At 42.4% G+C, this 17,645-nt stretch overlaps 2 protein-coding genes across 3 annotated transcripts; both read right to left on the bottom strand.

Moving 5' to 3' along the window:
- Positions 1–1,010: 1,010 nt before the first annotated feature.
- LOC135351538 (serine-rich adhesin for platelets-like) lies at positions 1,011–17,556 on the bottom strand. 2 transcript variants are annotated; one of them, XM_064550555.1, is made up of 17 exons: positions 17,376–17,556; positions 16,543–17,082; positions 16,310–16,414; positions 15,593–16,174; positions 15,462–15,521; positions 15,157–15,330; positions 5,278–5,682; positions 4,544–4,911; positions 4,292–4,348; positions 4,104–4,157; positions 3,715–3,845; positions 3,408–3,621; positions 2,648–2,715; positions 2,251–2,407; positions 1,922–2,014; positions 1,515–1,714; positions 1,011–1,366 (listed from the first exon to the last, which is right to left on the bottom strand). In XM_064550555.1, the coding sequence occupies exons 1-17, from the start codon at positions 17,437–17,439 to the stop codon at positions 1,168–1,170; spliced, it is 3,471 nt and encodes a 1,156-aa protein (XP_064406625.1). In that variant the 5' UTR covers positions 17,440–17,556; the 3' UTR covers positions 1,011–1,167. The 2 variants fall into 2 exon arrangements, with proteins under 2 accessions (XP_064406625.1, XP_064406626.1); XM_064550556.1 differs by lacking the exons at positions 15,462–15,521; positions 15,593–16,174 and having other exon boundaries at positions 17,376–17,554.
- LOC135351570 (uncharacterized) lies at positions 7,399–12,868 on the bottom strand. Its single transcript, XM_064550614.1, has 2 exons — positions 9,281–12,868; positions 7,399–9,221 (listed from the first exon to the last, which is right to left on the bottom strand). The coding sequence occupies exons 1-2, from the start codon at positions 9,339–9,341 to the stop codon at positions 8,623–8,625; spliced, it is 660 nt and encodes a 219-aa protein (XP_064406684.1). The 5' UTR covers positions 9,342–12,868; the 3' UTR covers positions 7,399–8,622.
- Positions 17,557–17,645: the final 89 nt, after the last annotated feature.

Here is a 17,645-nt window from a genome sequence, read left to right as displayed (position 1 = left end):
AAAGGCTCGGTTAATTCATAAATATACTTAGATTATACAGTATATTATACAGTATAGCTGGTATAATAGCAAGCAAATACCTATGTTGTATAACTGTATAACTGGTATAAAGATCCAATACTGCACAGCTCTCGATCATGCACGGTGATTATGCCTCGGTGCGCATGCGCAAGCGAGGTATACGGTAGTGTGTTTGTGCATAGATTGAAGAGTCTAACTCTTCAATCTATGGTTTGTGTGTCTGTGTGTGTAGACTGTTACAGCTGCTCAAGGATGAATCAAGTGCAAGTAAGAGCTTCTATAGGCTTCTAGTCATGTTTACTTGGATTTTAATTCGTGGATTTGCAAAATAATGCTTCGTTCTCGAGTTATGCCTAGTTTTGCTTACTTGGAATGCCATTGCAGCCTTTTCAGAAGAGCACGTAGCCAAACTTGTTTACCGAGTGTTGCTACTCTACTTAGTAGTTAGCTCTGCACTAGAAGTAGAACGCTCTATTGGTAGCTGCAAGAGGTGGCCTCGATCCCAGGCCGCACTTCACTTAGGGAGTGGGAAGTGCGGCCTGGATCGAGTTTTCGCTTTTATAACCGTTATAAAAGCGAAAACTCGGCTCTGGCCACTCCCTATAAGTGAAGTGCGGCCTGGGATCGAGGCTAGGCTAGGCTCTGCTAATGCCTTGAACTTTTGGCATCGATCGTTTTTAACAACAATCATGGTCGATCATTACCCACTCTCTGAGTTTTTGCATGCAGCAAAAAAATTAAATTATTTATCACATGTGCATAAAAGCTATTTATAGTAGCTTTATGTTATGTAGCTTTGGCATCTCCACCAAGGCATCAGCACCTGCGGTGCATTCATTCAAGCTAAGACTTAGTACAGCTTTGACACCTCCACCGAGGCATTAGCTTATGTAACTTTGACACCTCCACCGAGGCATCAGCATGCACCCGTGCGGCAGTGGTGCTTTCATTTTATTTTGTAGCTGGGAACTCTGTTCACTTTGACTCGATAATGCCGCACAATAATATTATTATAAGCATGAGAATTTGTGTGAGATAAAAAGTGAGCATAAGTTAAGTAGGTGTGGGGTCTATATACAAGGCAACAGTGCAATGACGGTTAAACATATTATATTACAGATAAACAAAGCACTTATGTATAAGTGTTCAAATGGATTCATATTGTTTGTATTTCTCTCTCAAATCGTCGTGCAGCTTGTATCCCTCCTCCAGCGATGCTCCGAGTACAGCCGCCCCTTCTGAGAGCTTGCTGTCTTGAGCAGACCAGTAGAGCAGCTTAGTGGCAGGGGCACGGAGCTGAGAGCTGATCTCACCAAACTTAGGTCGGTACTGATGTTCAGGGTTCCTATGGAAATGACAAAACAGACAATCTACACTGAAATCTACATGGCTGTACTTTTTACCAAGTCTTGACATACGTACTCAATCATAATTTATGTTGGCTGATTATTTACAAAAACTAAAAGTAAAAATGTGTTTACTACTCCACTTACCAGCAGTCGACCATGAGTTTGTATATTTCCCGGGGGCATCCCGGGGGTGGGGCCTGGAGGTGCCCACTCTGTATGAGCTTGAGGACCTCGTTGTTGGTATGCATGGAGAATGGTTTCTGACCAACAGACCATATCTCAAACAGCACCATTGCGTAGCTCCATACATCACTGTCTGTAGAGTACTTCTTGTACAAGAGAGCCTGCATGAGTGTATGGATATACCGGTAGTTAAATACATAAAAATGCTGATCATAAGACACTATCTGATAGGGCTTCCTAAGAGCTAGTTAATAAATACAACTTTTCTTCTCTTCTGGGCGTTCAATTATCTTAAGCAATGGTGCACTAAGACTTAACAGTAGCTATGGACCACTTTTGGCAGGTTCATTATATGAGAGGCTATGTACCTCTGGTGCAGTCCACTTGACAGGGATCTTGCCTCCCTTTGAAGTGTAGTAGGTATCATCCATCAGATCTCTGGCCATTCCAAAGTCTCCAATCTATCCCGGCAATATGAAATAATTGAAGTGCTAGCAATAAATGTGTACACAGTATGCGATTGCACTGTCAGCATAATACAGTGTTTATGTTATCTCTACACAATATGCTCTATAGTTGCTCAATGCAGAATAGCAGGCGGTAGCCAAAACCACTTAACTGTTGCTACTAGCAACGGTTGTTTTTTAGCAACAGGTTTAGAGCTGCCAATAACAGTTGTTTGTACTAATGTGTGTACCTTGCATGACAGAGCTTCATTGATGAGCACATTCCTGGCAGCTAGGTCACGATGCACAAACGCTTTGGTTGAGAGATACTCCATCCCAGCAGCTATCTCCTTGGCAAATCTCAGAAACAAGAGTTGAAGATCGTGCGAGCTTCTTGAAGAGCTGGAACTGAATGGAGAGACATTACAATGTATAGCTATAGTGATTTACTAAACAAGACTATAATTATGGGGTGACATAAGACTACAATAATGCGTATAAGTACAGTGAACCCTACTACATAGCCGGGATAATCGTTGGGTAGACCAACACAGTGGTTGCAATAAAGAGGTGGCGTATTGAAACACAGGTTGAGCTATGGGATATCTGGCTAGAGGTTGACCACAATAATGATGAACACTCACTTACCCAGCATCAATGCTTCTGAGGTAACTTCTGAGATCTCCATTAGACATAATCTCGAGGCATATCATCACCTGTACACAAGCAACACTCACTCATACCATGCAACACATGGACAATAGAATGAATACAAATAGAGAACCAAACATAGTGGTGTGTGGGCCATACACAGCTTCTTACTTACACTAGTTGTTGGCAATGGACGAAGCCTATTTTAAGAAGACAGAACTAAAGTGTGTTGTTATATGGGCCTAGCTACTTAAACATAGTGTAGTCCCACACAATAGGTGGCCATATGTAGCTACTGGTCATTATGCACTCAACCACAGTGCTTGGCCAGACCACACGGGATGGGGCCACTATTGCAGTAGTAAACAGAACAACCTCATATACGGATAGTTGGACTTATCGCATGCATGACATCATACAATAAGTCTGGACACTCTATAGCTAATTGCCCATAACTTTTGATTAGTTGGTCCAATTTCAAAAAATTTATGCTTTTCTGAAAGCTCTCAGCGAGCTCTTTCAGAAGGTATGTTCAGCTCAGATTTTATAATCGGATCAAATTTTGGATTTTTCCCCCACCTATAGACCATGGTTTTTTGCCGAAATCACCCCCAAAATAGACCTTTGATTTTAACCCATCATTTGAAAAATCTCACTTCAGGCTTTCAGAAAATCTGACATTGGACCATCATAACTAAAGTTACGGCCTTTCAAAACATGTGGTTGAATACACGACTATCATGCCAGCCCCACTCACTGGTTCCCCCACAGTGACCACTCCGTACAGCTTGACCACGTTGGGATGCAGGAACTGGCCCATGATGGCCGCCTCCTGGAGGAACTTGACTTTGTCTCCTGAGGGAGCGTCTGGTTTGAGCGTCTTTACAGCCAGCTGTAGAGAGTTGCCAGAGATGGACCATATGCCCTTACACACTTGTCCAAACTGACCAGAGCCCAACTGCTCCAGGATACTAAATACGTATATGTGTGGATGGGGGAATGAGTAATCAAATAATAAATACATAACAATAATTACTATACAGAAATAGAGGGACTGGACTCACGTGACTTCCGTGCGAGGGATCTCCCGGTACTTCTTACTAGCCAGTTGCTGATAGAGGTCATTAGCTGTGTCAGCAGGGGCCCAGAATACCTGATCCTCCACAAAGAAGTTGAGAGTGTTGTATGTTTGTGTCTGTAGATCATAGAAATACAAATTAGTGGCATGTCAACTACACAATGAAGATCACAATCGTGCTATTTCACTGCAGATGTTGTGTTTCATTATGTTACTACCCGTGTCTGCCAGAAGTGCAGACTGTCTCCCACACTACACATTAGGTCACCCAAGGAGACCATCACAACAATCACACACACACAGTCAACACATAACACCGTGAGTAATTGTCTCAATCACTGGTACAGTTACACTAATATTATCATCGAGGCTTACACTTTCAGTTCCTTCCTGCAACTCATAGTGAGCCCCCATGATCTGGCGCTGTGCCTGCATGCATGCATGGGGGTAGATACATTAACACATGTGTGCAGAATGTGGAATCAAGATATCAGTACACATATTTTTAAACACATTTCCATAAACACGTATTTCCAGTGGCTTTGCTAGGTACAGCTGCTCACCAGTGTGGGTACGTAGGTGCCATGGCCATCAAATGGACTGTTCTTGAGAGTGCTCTTCTGATAAACGGAACAGATGAGATTGAATGACACAATTAGCAATGTGTTCACTAGAACACAACATTTGATTAGAGACAATTACCACCTACTAACAGTGCAGCTAAAGATGGTGACAACACAATGCTTCAAAGGGAATCCAGCTTACATGTATTTGGTGTCAATTACAAGAATGTCTGTACAAAGCCAAGTACTTACCCTAAACTTTGGTAGAGTTGGAGCCTCGTATTGATTAGACTCCTCCTGGTCCTCGTACTGACCACTGGACTCCAACGTGTGATAAACTGATCCATTGCCACAATAGTCATACACATTCCCAACATCGGGTCCCTGATCGTGATACGCTGCTCCTCCCTTTCCATCAGAAACAAACACTTCTTCCGATTTACGATTATATTTCACAGTGGGTGAGGGTGTGGGGTAGGTGTAGTCCAGTGCTGGGGGGATTCCCTCATAGTCACCCCCTATAACATCGTACACTGAGTTGTCTCCATTCACGTTGAGCACCAGTGGCTTGGCTTTAGGCTTCTGCTTCGATTTCTTTGTTGGTTTGGTAATGTTCGCAGCTGTGTGTGTGAGCGTGTGAGATTGTATAGTCATTACCAATGGCAACACTAGGCTCTTGCATGCAGGCAGATAGAGGCATTCACTGTTGTGATTGACGTTGCCAAGGTTGTTTGAAAATTGTGCCAGGAAATGATAGCATGCAAATAGCATGCATGGGAAAGTTAATAACAGGCCAGGCTTGCACTAGAGAGAGGGGCTTTGCACTATCACTATAGAGAGGGGCTTTAGTGCTTACTGCTAGAGCTTCACAATAGTTAGTACCAACTGTTGTGTGAAATGAATATCACGGCCTAGAGCCAATTAACAGTAAAGTTGAATAGTAAATATGTAATGTTAACAAAGCACTAATCAATGTAGCAACTCACGATCTTCATAGCTTGGGTTGGACCATGCGGTGGTGTCCATACTGCCTTGCTTGCTCTGCCTCCTCTTCATGATGACCACAACAATCACAATGGCCGACACAGCAATTACAATAATGACTAGTAGAGCCACCACAAACCCTACGATTAGGCCACTGTTTCCACTAGTCTGAGCAGGGGGAGCTTGTGTGGTTGTAGCAGCATTAGTGTCAGGAGGGGGCTCGGAGGTGGACTCAGTGGTGGTGGTGGAGGTGGAGTCAGTGGTGGAGGTAGAGTCGGAAGTGGAGTCAGAAGTGGAGGTGGTGGAGGGGGAAGGAGTGGGGGTGGGGGCGGGAGTACCCAGGGGAGTTCGTTGCACCATCATTGTGGAAGTTGTGGCAGTTGATGACACCGGGCAAGCCATGGATGCTGTAGAGGAGGAAAGAAATCACATGTTAAGTTTTGCTTTAATACAAAATGACAAATTGCATGAGCGCATCTTTTGAGGGATTTGTGATTGATTTTTGACTCACAAACAGTTGCAGTGATGAGTGGAGCTAAGTTAGTAAACAAACTGAGAGTTCTTCCTGTGCCGACTGGAAATAGACAAGTTTGACCACCACTAGTGACATCACCAGTAGCGTACCAAACTGATTCACTATCATATTCTGATTCATTATCTTGATCTCTAGCAAACTGAATACCATCATCATCTTCTCTACTACTCTTAAGATAGAACCCGACCACATCTCCTGGTTGGACCTCAATCCTCTCACTATCTGGTGGTACCCCAGTCACTATTCTATCAGCCAGTGGAATGGGTGAGAAATGGTTAGTGCCTTGCATAGTGTAGCAGCCATCAGTGTCCACGGGTGAGGGGGAGTTGGGTCTCCACACTTGGAAGGAGATGGTGTAGGGCTGATCAGCAACGTGCCCACGACCACTTCCCTCCACAAAGGCTCTCCACTCAGTGACTACTCCACAACAGTTGAACTTATAGCTAGTGATGATGGCTTGGATTGGATTATCTTCAAACCGTGGCTCTTCCCTACCTCCTGGTCTGACAAAGTTTGGTAGAGATCTGGTTCCATCACTAGCCAGAAGACATTCTTGGGCTATAAGGTATAATGGTAGTTGCAAGAATATTAGGAGACTGCTTAGGAACTGAGCTGCATTGCATGGAGCACCTATAACTAGAAATGCTACAGCTTATATAGCTAGAAGCCTTATTTTCAACTCAACTCACCATTTGATGTCAGACATAAGAAACTAAGACACAGAACTAGATTACTTGTTTGCATGGTTGTTCGTTTTCCTATGAGCTACTGACATGATATCTGAGCTAGCCAATTGTTGTGGGATATTTAAGCCAAAAACACAGGAAGTGGGTTTTTGCTTATTTGGGAGAGAATGCGCATTGGAAATCTAGCTATTTGGCTAATTGTACACTTAACATGGACCACATGACATTGTATATCCATGGTTTTCACAAACGACTCACACACAGCTGCTGTGATGAGTGGAGCTAGGTTAGTGGAGGAACTGAGTAGACCAGATGTGCCGACAGGATACATGCAAGTTGCCTCAGAGCGAGAACTCAGTGAACCAGTAGCAAACCAAACTGTCTCATCAGTGTACGGACTAGAGTTGTCTCCATTTCCAGCAAACTGGATACCATCATCACTACTGTCACTACTCTCCAGATAGAACCCGACCACATCTCCTGGTTGGACCTCAATCCTCTCACTCACTTGTGGTACCCCAGTCACTATTCCTCTGGCAGTGTCACGATCACCCAGTGAAATGGGTGAGAAATCATTAGTGCCTTGCATAGTATAGCAGCCATCAGTGTCCACGGGTGAGGGGGAGTTGGGTCTCCACACTTGGAAGGAGATGGTGTATGCATCAGGTTCATCATTTTTCTCCACTAAGGCTGTCCACTCAGTGACCACTCCACAACAGTCGAACTTATAGCTAGTGATGATGGCTTGGATTGGATTATCTTCAAACCGTGGCTCTTTCCCACCTCCTGGTCTGACAAAGTTTGGTAGATCTCTGTTACCATTGGTTGCACGAAGACATTGCTGAGCTTTAAAGGAATTGCTGCATGATTTACCCATCCACACACACTACCATCCACCTACCATTAGCCACAAAGAAAGACAGGAAGCAGGAGATAAACAGCAAGCAAAGTTTGGCATACATCTTGTTCGACTGTCACAGCTAGTGTCTGAATATCATAGCTACTATTATAAGCTAGCTACTTCTAATAATCATTTCTTTATAAGGACAGAAGTCATCATAACGCACTACTATCAACAGTATATATATCACAGATTCTGATAGAGAGGCTTCACCATCACCGGTCATAAGATGATCTCTTGGATACATACACTGGAGCCACTTCAACCGCCATTATAGCTATAAATTTGATTTTTTACACCTATCATTATATAGCCTTAGAGTAGTACTGTGATCCCCAGCAGTATACAATAGAAGGAGAAGTGTACTATAACAGTTTCCTAGAATTATTTGCAACAGATTCCCTACAATTTTATATCAAGCAGTACTCATAATTAATACCCACACTCAACCACAACAGCCATGCACGGTGTACTATAGGGATCTCCCACACACACATTGTTGACATGCTCCATACCACCATACAGGAATGTACAGGTTGTATTCATACGTACATGTCCATACAGCTAGGTGTACATGCACACAAAGCTGAAAGTTGGTTACTTCTGACAATTAAAGGAAGCATAGCAGTTGCCCACACACAATCATCTGCACACAACAACAGGGGTTGCAACGTACTTAAAGGTTACAATAGGTACTGACAAGAGTAGATAAGAGTGTGATATAGCAAATGTAGCATCAAAACTTGTAGTTGAGCAAAAAGATATGGTAATAGAAGTTATGTTGAAAGTATCTATAGCCTGATAGTGTTGAAAACTATACATCAAACAAACGCAACAATTATCATGTACCGTACCACACCACACGCTATATAGGCTGACTTACAATCATGCAGAGTCTAAGCATAAACTGGAGAAAGCCTAATTAAGTTAACAAAAGAACACTGACTGTTGTTATAAGTATGTTATTTCTTTTGCTAAACAGTTAATACTGCGACATAAAATTATATTAGGTATACACTAGCTGATTGGGGGCTGTTGGTGCTCAGCTCACCAAAGGAAGTTACTACCAAGTAGATCTACAAGTATAGCTTTCAGTGAGCATCACATGAATGGCATGGGGGGAGTACTAACAAGAACTGTACATGTATATGCTGACACAGTGCACTAAATGCTTGGAAGCTGACATTGCATGGGATGCATTTGTGTACCCATCTTGATAATACAGCTATGACTTACAAACAGTTGCTGTGATGAGTGGAGCTAGGTTAGTGGAGGAACTGAGTAGACCAGATGTGCCGACAGGATACATGCAAGTTGCCTCAGGGCGAGAAGTCAGTGAATCAGTAGCAAACCAAACTCTCTCATCAGTGTAAGGACTCATATCTCTAGCAAACTGGATACCATCATCACCATTGTCACTACTCTCAAGATAGAACCCAACCACATCTCCTGGTTGGACCTCAACCCTCTCATTCTCTAGTGGTATCCCAGTCACTATTCCTCTGTCATCAGTGTCGCGATCAGCCAGTGGAATGGGTGAGAAATGGTTATTGCCTTGCATAGTGTAGCAGCCATCAGTGTCCATGGGTGAGGGGGAGTTGGGTCTCCACACTTGGAAGGAGATGGTGTATGCATTACGTCGATTATCACCACTGCCCTCCACAAAGGCTCTCCACTCAGTGACCACTCCACAGCAGTCGAACCTGTAGCTAGTGATGATGGCCTGGATTGGGTTGTCTCTAAACTGTGGCTCTCCCCCACCTCCTGGTCTGACAAAGTTTGGTAGATCTCTGTTACCATTGGTTGCACGAAGACATTGCTGAGCTTTAAAGGAATTGCTGTACATGATTTACTCATCCACACACACACTACCATCCACCTACCATTAGCCAGAGAGCAAGACAGGAAGCAGGAGATAAACAGCAAGCAAAGTTTGGCATACATCTTGTTTGACTGTCACAGCTATAGCTCTACTATAACTTACTGCTTTGAGATTTTAGAATCTCATGACCATCTTTATAAGGGCCATCATTATATGAATTAACAATGATAAATTAATTTATGCATGGGCGAGCATACCTAATGGTTTACTGAGAACATGCCCACAATCTATACAAATCTATCATCTGCAAAAACATTGTATGCCAGGAAGTCATATTGAATGTAAAACCAACAACCTGATTTTCACCGAAAGAAAAGCATACATGTTATAGTCTGACTGACAACCATTAGTCAACACTGACACAATACACTAATGAAATGGTGTTCATCTAATGAATAATTAGCAGTATACAATACTTAGCAAGTGCAGACTAGAAGAGACGTGCACTATAACAGTTTCCATGCAGTACACACATTAATGACATCAATGCACGCAATTGAGACATTTCGTTTGTAATATTTTCTGCTTGCACTGCAGGTAAAGGTAGGTAAGGTCGCTAACCACGAAATCCACGAACATTTTGCCCCCACGAAAATTACCTGCTATACGGTAATAGCTAGCTACTTTATCTAATGATCATGCGCCTTTATATAAGGACTATTATTATGAAGTCATCACAAACACTAACACTACTATAACAGTAGTATGAAATTGATTCTGAAACAAAACACTAACGAAAGGATGTGCTTATAATTGTGATACATCTGTCCGAAATGGTGGTGGCTTCCATTACTTCCTCCCTGGTATCACAGATTCTGATAGAGAGGTTTCACCATCACTGGCCATAAGACAATCTCTTGGATACACTGGAACCATTTCAACCACTGTTAGCTATGAATCTGATTTTGATCATTATAGCCTCAGACAAAGCAAGCAAGAGAAGACTAGAAGAGAGTACACTATAACAGTTTAACAGAATTATTGACTCCCTATAAACAATTAATATCCACTCAATGCTATCAACCACAATAGCCATGTACATAATAGTTAGACACTGTTTAGGAAGTTTCTACATGATTTAGAAGCCCAAAGGTTAGTACAAGGTTGTAGTATTCCAAACGCAGTGAGGGTTCTACTAGCCCTGAGGACTTCTAAATCACCTAAACAGTGTCTAGATCATAGCAACCATGAGTATCTAGCTTGAATGCTCTATCTAATCTTTGCTACATGATTGTATAAGTGTTGTCTGATTGTCTAAGTAAGTACATGATTTTCTAGAACACTTCCTCTAACCAATCAGATTGCAGTATTTATGGCAAACATTATCTATATAAGGTGTACTATAGGTTGATCTTCCACACACACATTGTTGACATGCTCCATACCACCATACAGGAATGTACAGGCTGTATTCATACGTACATGTCCATAGAGCTAGGTGTACATGTACACAAAGCTGAAAGTTGGTTACTTCTGACAATAAAAAAAAAAGCACAGCAGTTGAGTTTTCAAATTACGCACTCACATTAAACTGCACACCACACCAACACATACAGGGTTGCATAACGTTTACAATAATCAATATAGGTACTGAGAGATAAGAGTATGATAAATATAGCAAATGTAGCATCAAGACTTGTAGCTGAACAAAGAGATATGGTACAGGGGCGTAGCCAGGATTTTGGAGAAAGGGGTGCTATCACAGATGAAAGAGGGCGCAAAGCGCCCGATTTTTAGCCACGCAGCGCCGAAATTTGGTTGACCGGAAGCCACACCTCTTATTAATGGCGTCATAATTAACTTATCTGCCAAGTTGGGCGTGGCTGAACGTTTATTTACATAGAGAAGCTGGCCACGATCACAAAAGAGAACTAGTTTATAGATTTAAGCCAAAATACCTCACAGTTTAGAGACTGAATCGTTTTCCTTGCTATACTAGCTAGCTAACAGCAGCAAGATCTGGAAGAGAAGGGGTGCTCAGCTGGATAATCAGATACATTTCTCTGTGATTTGTATACTTGACTCAGACTGGTTGGGGGTGCTCGAGCACCCCTAGCACCCCCCTTGGCTACGCCCCTGCGGTAATAGAAATCGTATATCCTGATAGTGTCGAAACTATCAAAACAACAACAACAACAAACAAATACACCTATCAAAGAAAACCACAGTTATATGGTTGACTTATACAATCATGCAAGAGTCTAAGTAGAAACTGAGCCTACAAGTTAACAAACTATTGTTGTTATTTCTTTTGCTAAAAATTTAATAGTACTTACAATCTGTGACATTTATACACAGATTGGGGGCTTTTGGGGCTCAGCTCACCAAAGGAAGTTATTACCAAGTTAGAATGGCATGGGAAGTACTAACAACAGAACTGTATACATGTATAATTATGCTAACATACAGTGCACTAAATGTATGGAAGCTACGACATTGGAATGCATTAAATGACATTTGTACGCCCATGCCATACAGCTACATGGTGGCTTCTAAGTATCACAGAGTCTGGTAGAGAGGCTTCACCATTATGCACTGGATATAAGACAATCTCTTGGATACACTCCATGGAGCCATTTCAACCGCCATTAGCTATGAATCTGATTTTGTACACCTATCATTATATAGCTTCAGAGTAGTACTGTGATCCCCAGCAGTACACAGAGGTGCACTATAACAGTTTCCTTGCAACAGATTCCCTACAATTTATATCAAGCAGTACATACCCACACTCAACCACAACCATGCACGGTGTACTAGGGATCTCCCACACACACACATTGTTGACATGCTCCATACCACCACACAGGAATGTACAGGTTGCATTCATACGTACATGTCCATAGAGCTAGGTGTACATGCACACACAAAGCTGAAAGTTGGTTACTTCGACAATTAAAGGAAGCGTAGCAGTTGAGCACACATAATCATCTGCACACAACAACGGGGGTTTCAACGTACTTAAACGTTACAATAGGTACTGACAAGAGTAGATAAGAGTGTGATATAGCAAATGTAGCATCAAGAATTGTAGCTGAGCAAAGAGATACGGTAATAGAAGTCATGTTGAAAGTATCTATAGCCTGATAGTGTCGAAAACTATGACATCAAAATCAAACAATAATCATCACCTATACACACACGCTATAGGCTGACACAATCATTCAAGTAGAATGCATGGAGAAATCCTTATAAGCTATATATTTCTTTTGCTAAATACAATCTGTGACATAGATACACTAAATGATTGCATGGGGGCTGTTGGTGCTCAGCTCACCAAAGGAAGTTATTACCAAGTAGATCTACAAGTATAGCTTTCAGTGAGCATCACATGAATGGCATGGGGGGAGTACTAACAAGAACTGTACATGTATATGCTGACACAGTGCACTAAATGCTTGGAAGCTGACATTGCATGAATGTATACCCATATTGTCCATACAGCTATGACTCACACACAGTTGCTGTGATGAGTGGAGCTAGGTTAGTGGAGATACTGAGTAGACCAGATGTGCCGACAGGATACATGCAAGCTGCCTCAGGGCGAGGAGTCAGTGAACCAGTAGCAAACCAAACTGTCTCATCAGTGTACGGACTCGTATCTCTAGCAAACTGGATACCATCATTATCATGATTAATTGTATTCTCCAGATAGAACCCGACCACATCTCCTGGTTGGACCTCAATCATCTCACTATCTGGTGGTATCCCAGTCACTATTCCTCTGTCAGTGTCAGGATCACCCAGTGGAATGGATGGGAAATAGTTAGTGCCTTGCATAGTGTAGCAGCCATCAGTGTCCACGGGTGAGGGGGAGTTGGGTCTCCACACTTGGAAGGAGATGTCATAGGCATTCCTGTGATCATCATTACTATTGTGGACAAATGCTCTCCATTGAGTCACCACTCCACAGCAGTTGAACCTATAGCTAGTGATGATGGCTTGGATTGACTCAGCCTCGAACCGTGGCTCTCCCCTACCTCCTCGTCTGACAAAGCTTGGTAGATCTCTGTCACCATTGGTTGCACGAAGACATTGCTGAGCTTTAAAGGAATTGCTGCATGATTTACCCATCCACACACACACACTACCATCCACCTACCATTAGTCTGAGAGCAAGACAGGAAGCAGGAGATAAACAGCAAGCAAAGTTTGGCATACATCTTGTTCGACTGTCACAGCTAGTGTCTGAATATCATAGCTACTATTATAAGCTAGCTACTTCTAATGCGCCTTATAAGGACAGAAGTCATCATAACGCACTATACTATATCAACAGTAGGGAATTGATTAAGAAACCAAACACTAACTGAAAGAATGTGCTATGATGTGTCTGTCTGTAATTGTGGTGGCTTCCATTACTTCTAAGTATCACAGAATCTGGTAGAGAGGCTTTACCATCACTGCAGTCATAAAATGATCTCTTGGATACATACACTGGAGCCATTTCAACCGCCATTAGCTATGAATTTGATTTTCTACACCTATCATTATATAGCCTCAGAGTAGTACTAGTACACAGAGGTGCACTATAACAGTTTCCTTGCAACAGATTCCCTACAATTTTATATCAAGCAGTACACATAGTTAATACCCATGCACACTCCAATCAAACAACCATGCAAGGTGTGTACTAGGGATCTTCCACACACATTGTTGACATGCTCCATACCACCATACAGGAATGTACAGGTTGCATTCATACGTACATGTCCATAGAGCTAGGTGTACATGTACACAAAGCTAAAAGTTGGTTACTTCTGACAATTAAGGAAGCATAGCAGTTGAGCACACATAATCATCTGCACACAACAACGGAGGTTGTAAACGTTACAATAGGTACTGACAAGAGTAGATAAGAGTGTGATATAGCAAATGTAGCATCAAGACTTGTAGCTGAGCAAAGAGATACGGTAATAGAAGTCATGTTGAAAGTACCAATAGCCTGATAGTGTCGAACATCAAAATCCACCTATACACACACGCTATAGGCTGACACAATCATTCAAGTAGAAACTGCACGGAGAAATCCTTATAAGCTATATATTTCTTTTGCTAAATACAATCTGTGACATAGATACACTAAATGATTGCATGGGGGCTGTTGGTGCTCAGCTCACCAAAGGAAGTTATTACCAAGTAGATCTACAAGTATAGCTTTCAGTGAGCATCACATGAATGGCATGGGGGAAGAGTACTAACAATAACTGTACATGTATATGCTGACACAGTGCACTAAATGCATGGAAGGCAAGCTATGACATTGGGATTCATCTCCTCTTACTACTGTTGCTCCCACATGTTATACACTGCCTGCAGTGTGCATGTCCATAGTATCCACACAAACTGAAAGTTGTTTCTTGTGAGTTGTCGAATTGTACACTCTAACACTATCACTGTACTGCACCAACCACAACCATAAACACAGCTGTATGTATCACAGCTGTACACTTGACACCAAACAAAGTACACTATAGAATAAATCCAGTTACCAGAACTGTATGCATCTCAAGAGAAGTTGATAGCGTGATGATTGTACTGACGTGATGATTGTACTGACGGCTATGCGTTGTGCATTAAACAACTTCATATACTCAATATCGCAATCTCTAATCAAAGAAACATTGACAAGAATGTACAGTAACCAGAGGCATAGTATTGGCTTAATTGTGCAAACATCCGAATGCTCAAATTATGCCCTAATAGAGGCCTAAACTGAAGGCGAAAGTTGCTTAGTAAACAGAGGCCTAAATAATGCTTTGTAAAAAGTTCCCTGCTGTAAGGCAGTTCTCAATACATGGAATCCCCTGGCCACTATTCGAGCATGTATAGTACCTCCCTTAAACTAAGGCTGACTTAACTAGTAGTGTGACTCACCATCGCAATCAATAGAGGATAAAGCCACACCAGAGGATGTGGAGACAGGGGGCGTAGAGATCACGGTGGGGGTTGAAGTGGGGGGTGCAGCAGCGGTGGGTGTGGAGACAGGAGGCATGACAACAGGGGGTGTGCTTGAGGGGGGAGGTGCGAATGAACTGGTCTGAGCATTCACTGCAAAAAACAAAAATTGGGGAGTTAAGAATCATTTTGCTAAAAGGGCAGTAGCTAATTAATATACTGATCACGAAAAGAGTTTCACAAAATTTGCCAAATTTGAACAATACAGTGACTGTTTTACACACCATTAGTGGAGGAGGGGACTTGTGGCAGTAGGATGGAGGATGGGATGGTCGGAGTGCTCACTGTAAGAGAGGATAGATATTTGAGCAGAATGAATGAATGAAGAATGACACAAACAGACATTGTCACTTACTAACTGTCACAGTGATAAGTGGAGCAAGGTTAGTCATGGCGCTGAAATCACCAGCCGAATACACACAAGGTGGGTCGAGTGTAGAACAACGAGTAGAACCAAACCAAACAGTCTCTGCTGCATACGGACTTGCATTGTCACTAGGTTTAGCAAACTGGATACCATTATCGTCATCTCGACTACTTGAAAAATAGAACCCGACCACATCTCCTGGTTGGACCTCAATCCTCTCACTCTCTAGTGGTACCCCAGTCACTATTCCTTGGTTAACGCCATTATCAACATCAGGATCAGCCAGTAAAATGGGTGAGAAATCATTAAGACCAACAATAGTGTATTGACCATCAGGGGGTGAGCTTGGTCTCCACACTTGGAAAGTAATGGAATAAGGCTGATCGCCAAAATGTCCACGTCCACTTCTTTCCACAAATGCTTTCCACTCGGTGATTTGTCCGTAACAGTCGAACTGGTAGCTAGGTATAATGACCTGTACTGGTGTCACCTCAAACCGTGGCTCTCCCCCACCACCAGGTCTGACAAAGTTTGGTAGAGGGTGGGTGCCATCTGTTGCCATCAGACAGTCTGCAAAACAATATATATTTAGACACACTTCTAATGAGCAGGTAATTTCCTTCATTATTATCAAACACTATAATAATACACACGCAAAATCACACAAGGCTGTTTTATAGCAGAGCATGTTTTCAACATACTCACCATCTACAACCACTGGAGTACCAGGTCCAGTGGGGATGGAGGTGGGAGTGGGGCAGAACATGGTCGAGGTGAAGGTGGAGGGGCAGTTATCATTAATAGTGGTTGCTATAGTGAGGGAAGTATCAGTAACTCATTATACATTGGAATACACATCTGTACACTAGTAATTTGATCACACAGACATAGTGATGTTTATGTGCAAAGTTATATGTAAGCCAATGGGTTATACTCACTAAGTGATATTGAGATGATTGGTCCAAGGCTTGCAGACATGCTGAGGTCCCCTGCATTGCCCACTTCCAGTAAGCACTCAGTTTGTAGGTCAGGGTTACCAGTCGCATACCATAGCTCTTCAGAAGTGAACCCGGTATCAAATTGCACACCTCCATTTTGGTTGCTGCTGTCTTCAAGATAGTAGCCGACTACATCTCCTTGTTGGAAGTCAAGTTGTTCACTGTTGGTTAGTGCTTCTTCAATGAGACTAGCATCACCCAGAGTTAGTGAAGGAAATGAATTCTCTCCAATTTTCATAAACATGTTGTTCCCCATAGGCCTCCATATCTGGAACTTTATTGAGTACGCAGTAGTATGACCACCACCACCAGGCTCCACATACGCAGCCCAACCACCAACTTTCCCACAGCAGTGGAACTCGTAGCTTTTAATAATGGCTTGGATCGGATTCACTTCAATTCGAGGGGCATTTCCTCCTGGGTCTGAAAAGCTAGGCAAACTGTCCGCTCCATCAGAGTTAGCACGGACACAGTCCTGAGCTGCAGTCAGTAACAACAATGTAATTATTTATAGAGTACAATTATTGGATATCTATAATAATTATAAGCTATATATTCTAGGTTTCTATTATTACGATCCAGTAGTACGTACAGCCTTGAGGTACATGTACGTACCACCAGGCTAAATAAATTAAGTCAGTTGTTTCTCGCAACTCATCGATCATAACCTCTTAAATTGGAATAACATTCCGGCTAACAAGTACCGCAGTAAATAAGCTGATCTCTAGTTGACCATGGTACATGACATGATGCTGGCTAGTATAATAACCCACCTGAAGAGAGCTGCAGAGTTGTGAGAACAATGGCAACCAAAGAAAGCATCTTTAAACAGCTCATGGCTGAGCTTATAATCTATAACATGCACTATAACCTTGTACTGAGCTAGCTAGCTACCATGTAGCAATACACCCTAGCTAGGGGAGGTGTGTCAGTGCTAATGAGAACCATGAGGTCTACACTACCATACATGTGCATCCTACATACCTTATAGGAACACTGCTGGTTACAACACATGATGAATATGACTCGTCACTTACTAGGGA

The sequence above is a fragment of the Halichondria panicea genome, chromosome 17, assembly GCF_963675165.1.
Source record: "Halichondria panicea chromosome 17, odHalPani1.1, whole genome shotgun sequence".
Lineage (NCBI taxonomy): Eukaryota > Metazoa > Porifera > Demospongiae > Suberitida > Halichondriidae > Halichondria > Halichondria panicea.
Note: the sequence above shows the minus strand (reverse complement) of the source record. Positions and strands in the feature narration are given on the sequence as shown.

Excerpts from the sequence above, each read along its gene's own strand:
- LOC135351570 (XM_064550614.1), bottom strand. The coding sequence starts at position 9,341 with ATGTATGCCAAACTTTGCTTGCTGTTTATCTCCTGCTTCCTGTCTTGC. Across the intron at positions 9,222-9,280 it reads GTCTTGCTCTCTGGCTAATG|CTCAGCAATGTCTTCGTGCA; the intron begins GTAGGTGGATGG and ends ATTCCTTTAAAG.
- LOC135351538 (XM_064550555.1), bottom strand. The coding sequence starts at position 17,439 with ATGAGCTGTTTAAAGATGCTTTCTTTGGTTGCCATTGTTCTCACAACT. Across the intron at positions 5,683-15,156 it reads ATCCTCTATTGATTGCGATG|CATCCATGGCTTGCCCGGTG; the intron begins GTGAGTCACACT and ends CCTCCTCTACAG. Across the intron at positions 1,715-1,921 it reads TCAAGTGGACTGCACCAGAG|GCTCTCTTGTACAAGAAGTA; the intron begins GTACATAGCCTC and ends ACACTCATGCAG.